The 7,147-nt window shown below is 47.2% G+C and overlaps 1 protein-coding gene across 2 annotated transcripts; it reads right to left on the bottom strand.

Annotated features, from left to right (window-relative positions):
* Positions 1–2,156: 2,156 nt before the first annotated feature.
* On the bottom strand, positions 2,157–5,906 carry LOC119326594. 2 transcript variants are annotated; one of them, XM_037600224.1, is made up of 5 exons: positions 5,775–5,906; positions 5,148–5,632; positions 4,175–4,331; positions 3,316–3,532; positions 2,157–3,232 (listed from the first exon to the last, which is right to left on the bottom strand). In XM_037600224.1, the coding sequence occupies exons 2-5, from the start codon at positions 5,235–5,237 to the stop codon at positions 2,962–2,964; spliced, it is 735 nt and encodes a 244-aa protein (XP_037456121.1). In that variant the 5' UTR covers positions 5,238–5,632; positions 5,775–5,906; the 3' UTR covers positions 2,157–2,961. The 2 variants fall into 2 exon arrangements, with proteins under 2 accessions (XP_037456121.1, XP_037456120.1); XM_037600223.1 differs by lacking the exons at positions 5,148–5,632; positions 5,775–5,906 and having other exon boundaries at positions 2,158–3,232; positions 4,175–5,131.
* Positions 5,907–7,147: the final 1,241 nt, after the last annotated feature.

Below are 7,147 nucleotides of genomic sequence, written 5' to 3' on the forward strand. Positions count from 1 at the left end.
ACTACTAGCAACCCACAGGTACCAATTTGTGGTTTTGGATACAAGATTGGATACAAGAGATGAACTAGGTTTGAGAGGAGATGGTGCTGGTGAAGATGTTGATGGAGATTGACCCCCTCCCGATGAGAGGATCGTTGATGATGACGTTGGTGATGATTTCCCCCTCCCGGAGGGAAGTGTCCCAGGCAGAACAGCTCTGCCAGAGCCCTAGATTGGTTTCGCCAAGGTTCCGCCTCGTGGCGGCGGAGTTTCTCCCGTAAGCTTGCCCACGATTTTTTCCAGGGTAAAAGCCTTCATATAGCGGAAGATGGACACCGGAGGGCCACCAGGGGGCCCAGGAGACAGGGGGCGCGCCCAATAAGGGGGGGCGCGCCCCCACCCTCCTGGACAGTGTGTGGGCCCCCTGATGTATTTCTTTTGCTCAATAATTCTTAATAAATCCAAAATCAGGTTTCGTGGAGTTTGAGGACTTTTGGAGCAGTGCATAATAGGTTTCCAATGTTTGCTCCTTTTCCAGCCAGAATTCCAGCTGCCGGCATTCCCCCTCTTCATGGTAAACCTTGTAAAATAAGAGAGAATAGCCATAAGTATTGAGATATAATGTGTAATAATATCCCATAATGCAATAAATATTGATATAAAAGCATGATGCAAAATGGACGTATCAGCCTGCGCACCACCTTCTCCTTCACTGGCGATGCGTTCCCCGATGTCTTCTATGGCGCCATCACCGGCAATGGCTGCCCTCGTGGGAGGGTCGGCCGGTGGGGGCGGTCAGGGGCCTTCCACTGTCTCGCCGCGCAGACCTACTCTTGCGGCATCGCCCGTCTCAGGTTCGTCCACATGTGCTGGTGCTGCGCCAGTGGTTGGTGGGGATCCGATGGCGTCTCTAGGATCTGGACACCGGCCAAGGCCGCGAGAGGCCTCGAGGACGCTTGGTGATCTTTCGGTTGATCCAGTTCAGTTGCGTTCTGTTGGGGGTCGGGCAGACGGTCTTACCCCTAACATGGCCACGAGGGAGGACGTCATAGCTTTTGGCGGGATCCCAGATCCTATTTCTGAGGGGCGGCGGATAAGCAACCGTCTCCAGGAGTATCCGAATGTGGACGACATGCAGCTAAGGTGCGCTTTGCTACCGGCCAAGCTTCGTGACATTGAGGTCACTACTGGTTATTTTCAGAGCCACTGCGTTGATCCGTATGTGGTCGCTACTCACTGCGATGGAGGCCAGGGAGCGTTTGGTTACTACGTCTACCCGATGGGAGATGGTAGCACGGGGTATTTTCAACCGGTTTGGATGGCGGTCATATAATAGGATAGGCATGTAGTGCTCTTATCTTTCTATGCCAGCCGGTTGTGGCTTTTCCTTTTTCTCTGTTCAGCTCTGGTGGAGCCTTTTACCTTTTTTGTTCGAGACTTGGAGTCCTTTGTTGGATATTTTGCTTATTAATAATATGAGCCGTATGCATCATTCAGATGCAGAGGCTGGGGTATCCCCTTTTCAAAAAAAAGATTTTTTCCCTATTTTAAATGGTGGTACTGTTCATGCCCGGGCTCGGATGAGCCCGGGCACCAAATCGCCACACTCCTCAAATGGCTTGTAATAGCAAGACTCATTTAGTTGATAACTGTCCTATGCGTTTGTAGCTAGCCAATCTAAGCATCAGCCATTGTAAAATGATGGATGTAACCTGTTCTTCACATAGGCAATCTAAACATCAGCCATTGCAAAATTATGGATGTAACCCGTTCTTCAGATCAATGAAAGGCGCCGGAGGCGCCACCTCTTAGTTAGAAAAAAAATGCTTGCCGCTCGCTACAAGCGACGCATATCAGCTCATAAACAAGCAAGCCATCGCCTGGGCCGAACAATCGTTTTTCTTAAGCTTTGACCAAACAAGCGTGACAATATGAACAGTCAACACACTTAATTTGATCTTAACTTTGCTATTCCTCTCCTTTTGCATCCACGTTCCTACAAGGTTTTGCGTAAAAAAACATTTCTACAAAACAAGCAGCAGAATTCACCACAGCTAAGCGCGGGGTATCAACTGTAGTTTATAACGAAGTTCAGCAATATTTCTCTAGTTCGGTTTGGTCATAACTCATGTAGCCAGAATACTGCACATTTATTCCTCTCACGAAAGGATAACAATCACAATAACAATTAAAATGACATGCAGATGCTGCAAGCTTCTCACTAAAGGTGTTTGTATGGACATCATCTCCAGCTTATTTACAGATATATACAGATACTGCAAGTGGATTAAGCGGAGAATATCCCAAACGTTCCATCATCTTCCATCATCAAGACCAGACGCAACTCAGCGACTACATCAACTAGCAGAAGACATAATACCCCTAGCACAAAGATGTCACGGGACACCACACCCTATATGGTCTATGCTAATAGTAACAGCAGTTGCAAATACAACACAAAATTACTTATAGGCAGCAGTGCTAGCGCTAGGATCAGCATAGCCCTCAAGGACCTGGAACAGCTTGATATGACACTCCCTCAAGGACCTGGAACAGCTTGATATCAAGGACTTGGAACAGCTTGATATGACACTAAGAGCCTGTTCGGCCATTCACCAGCTCCGCGAAATACGGGAGCGCATGGAGCGACACTTTGGGGACTCCAAGAAAATGGCCTGCGGACCGCTCCGCTCCGGGACGAGGAAAGCGTGGAGCTGACTTGTTTGGTGATGCTCTGGCCGCTCCAGGAGCGGAGAGCTGCCAAACAGGCTCTAAGCATCTGCAACGGGAAAACCTGGATCCTGGATATTGCGCATCTCATTCTCCTGCCGTCGAGTCAGCCGCCGTGTATCAGAAGTGAAAAACTCTGGAATGTAGATGATGACACTCACACGGTTGATCAGCTGATCGAATCTCTGTCTTTCATCCTCACTAACATGGCTTTCCCAGTGATGTGCGGGTAACGCCAACCACCTCCTCATGTCAAGGATAAACTGAGGTAATCATATTCCACATCTCCCCAGGCAACACAGAGGCGGCCTCCCCTGCTTCCAGTCTACGGACCATCTCAAGCAAAACAGCAATGAATCTCATAACCTCGCAGAAAACCACTGCAGCATTCTGCACAGCTCTCCGGACTGTAGCAATGTGCAGAGTTCTCTGGACTGCAGGAATCAACCTCAACCTGTCCTCATGGCGTGCCAAGGTGTTGAAGATAAAAACCATGTCCTCGGGACCACCTACTGTCGGAATGCTGCATAGTATCGCTTGGTCACCGTTAGCACACTTGTTTCACATAAGAACAAACATGAAAACTGTTTTACTGATTAACCATACCTGCGAGGATCACGAGAATAGTTGGAAGTGAAACCCAAATCAAGAGCAACAATAAAGCTAGGGACTTGTTGATCACTGAATCTATACCAAATGCCCCAATTGCCATCGAGCGAACGGCGAAATGCGACAAGGTATAAGTCAGTATCTCTAATCAGCAAATCCACTTGCAGCCGCGGCTGGTAAGGGTCTATCAACCGGATGATATGATAGCTATGGCCTGAATTAAACATGTAACGGTGAATCGACGAATGCCAAATGTTGATTCATAAAGTACAAATGAAAAGCAAAAGACCGGCATAACTTACACACAAATTTTGAATATAAAGGAGAAACAAAATGACATTTAAAAATAACAGCGGAGTAGACATCCTCGCTGGTTCACTCTCCCTTTCACAGCCTCTCTCACTCACATGACGGGTACAAGTGAACATAAAAAGGAGCACCGTTAGAGGCACTGTTGTAGGGGAAAACAAAATGTGTTAAAAACAGAAATTCCCCTGAACTCTGCTAACACTCTACGCACAACACAGATCTCAAGTAAAGTGGACGCGGATAGTGCGTGTAACTGAGCTCAAGCACAAAAAATCTACTCCCCATTCATTTCTGGTTACAGTGTGACAGATGCAAGGGATTTTTGGGCTGAAAAATTATTTGATATAAATTAATGTTTAGTCATGATCATGTGTCACATGAAAACCATTGAATAGAGAACATCCAAAATTCTGAATTTACTTTCTACTCGAAGTGTATGCGTCGATCAGCTTCAACTTTGCAAGCAGATGAGGATGAAAGTAATCCTATTTTAGCCATTGATATAGCTTTTATGTTCGGAAAATATCTACATGATCAGTGATATTACCCGGGGAAGGTCGGTTGAAGGGATTGGGAGCCGGGGTGACCGGTACACCCATGTACACCAGCAGAGCCAGGACACGGTGACGGGTCGTCCTTCTATTGACCATAGAACGCAATGCTTGCCCTCCGCCTCTCACGTCAAAGATGATGACACGGACATCCTGTGCATAAGCATTAATTGAAAGCCGAATCAAAACAAAGAAAAACATGGATACGCAGTAGAATGTTACAGCTAGTATTGAGAAACACTGAACAACATGTGAATAAACAATAGAACTACAAATAATCATAATATTTGCATATGCATATACTATAACAACGTTACATCTGCAAGTATTTAAGTTCCGTGTGTCTATACTCTATACACATGCAAACAAAATTACGCAATTCACATATCTGTTCGAAGAAAACCACTCATAACTAAAGGAGTCCAATAAAGAAAAGCATAAGGGTGAGGACACAGATTATCAAAGCCATACGCAGGAGCATAACAATTGAAATATATACAGATTCTACTGCTTTCATTTGCGCCTTAGCTAAAAGAGCTCAATAAAGAAAAGCATAAGGGTGAGCATACTAAATATCAAAACCATATGCAGGAGTACAATAATTGAGATCTATACATGTTCTATTTCTTTTATTTGCACCTTAACTAAAAGAGTTCAACAAAGAAAAGCACAAGGGTGAGCGCACAGAATATGAAAACCATATGCAGGAGTATAACAATTGAGATGTATGCATGTTTTGTTGCTTGTATCTGCACCTGTACATATTATTTATAACATTTCTGAATTTGTGATTTCATAGTGTTTCATCTGCATGCACATATCTACACCGATCAAAAGCCAAAATCCAGTCACAGTTTAAGCTGTTGAAACCTTAATATAAGGTCTCAACCGTAATGTACAAGTCTTCTCTAACCTTCTCATTTGCAATCCGTGCACAAAACTGCGACAGCGTGGTAGAAAGATACGAACCTGAAGTGCAGTCTCACTGAGCGAGCACAACAATCTGCGACACAACTTCCGCACAGATGTGCAGAAAATATTGCTTTCCCAAAGGGGCATACCCGTATCTCTGCTTAAAAGATACGGGTGGATTTGCACATCGCATTAGGGCTTGTTGGGTTAGGCAGGATTTGGAGAGGTTTGGAAGGGATTGAAAGGGATTAAATCCCTTGCAAGTCAAAATCCTCTCAAACCTCTTCAATCCCACTCAATCCCTTTGGTGAGGGGATTAACCAAACAGGGCCTGGAAATTGATTTGATTCCTCGCGTATTTCCTTCTCCGGATGATTCTAGAAAATATATTAATCAGATCGGTATACCATAAATATTATTAGTATTACGTAAAAACAAATTAAATAAACCTGCCTCCAAGGAATGCTGGCGAGGTGAACGGAGTGGCGGCGGCGGAGGTGGTGCCGCCATGCCAAGATCTGCGCCGCTGTGGGGATCTCCTCCTGTTGAGGGAGGAACATATGAGAGGGTCGGCGGTGAAGACGACACGTCGACACCGATGACGTGCGCCGTGTTTAATTGCTCCGGGGAGAGAGAGAGAGAGAGAGAGAGAGAGAGAGAGAGAGAGAGAGAGAGAGAGCAGACCTCTCTTGTCCCGCCGCCGCTGCCCGGCGACGACGCTGTATCCGCCGCCCTACGTCGGCCCTTCGCTGCTCGAGTTTTGTGCCGCTGTCGTCCTACGTCGTGATCTTGGCCGCCCGGGTTTGCGCCGCCCGCCGCCCGCCGCCTCTTCCCGGTGACGGCACTGTATCCGCCGCCCTACGTCTGGCCTTCGCCGCCCGAGAAAGAGGAGAGGGTTTTGCGCCGCCGCCACCAACGGGGAAAGAGGAGAGGGGGCAAAAGGTAGCGAACAGATGGGCTTTTGATTGGCCCTCTCCGTTTCTCTTTCCGGGAGCGGAACAAGCCCGTGGATCCGCCATGGGCCAGGCATGGCACGGCACGGACCCGTTTCTTATTATTTTTCATTTTTCAGATTTTATATATACCTCAAATACAGCCCAACAGGCTGAAAATATGCAGCCTGGGGTGCTAAACGTGCCACCGACTAGCCCGTTTACTAACTAGGTCGTGCTTGGGCCAGGGAGTGCTGCACGCAGGCTGGCACGACACGGCCCGTCTAATAATCGTGCCCTTGTGGGCCATGCCGTGCCAGGCGCGATTGTGATGGACCGGGCCGGGCCGGCCCATTTGGCCAGCTTTGAGTCGGTGTGTGTCTACTTTTTTGTTGCTGAGGATTTTGTGTCTACTACTCTAGTGTAGTTAAACCTGGCCAACTGGGTCGTGCTATGCGGACCGGCCAATGAACACGCGTGTCCGGCCCGGCACTGGACTAAAAGGGTCGTGCCCGACATGCGGCACGCATGCTGGACACATTTCGTAGGTGGGTCGGCACAGGCACGCCTCCATCGAATTGAATTGTTGGCGTGGGAGGCGCGAGGTGTCGAGGACACATGACGAGCGAGGGGCGGTGATTTGAGCCATTTGAGAACAACTAACTGAAGGTTATCCTTTTTGTTTTTGTAAGGAACACGATTGCATTCCATTATATACCAGTACTGGATAGATTTCTAGCTACAACGTCATTTACAAAATCTGGAAACTGGCCAAGCCAAGTCTCACATGTGCCAGCTTCCATTTTAGCACCATGTGCTACTAAACAGTGCGCTACTATATTACAAACTCTGGGACATGATACAACAGAAACTTCACTAAATCCCACACGCAATTTGAACTTCATGTCTTTGATAACAGCTCCCAGAGTCGACATATCATATTCTTCAGCGCAAACTGCGTTCTTCAGCTGTATAGAGTCTGTCTCCATAATTACTCGATTGCATCCCATTTGGATGGTTGTGCTCATGGCATAAAGCATCGTCAAAGCCTCTGAATGAAGCGCATCCGACACTCGCTCCAAACTACCTGCTCCAGCGGCCATCAACATACCATAATCATCTCTG

The sequence above is a fragment of the Triticum dicoccoides genome, chromosome 6B (genome assembly GCF_002162155.2).
Source record: "Triticum dicoccoides isolate Atlit2015 ecotype Zavitan chromosome 6B, WEW_v2.0, whole genome shotgun sequence".
NCBI lineage: Eukaryota > Viridiplantae > Streptophyta > Magnoliopsida > Poales > Poaceae > Triticum > Triticum dicoccoides.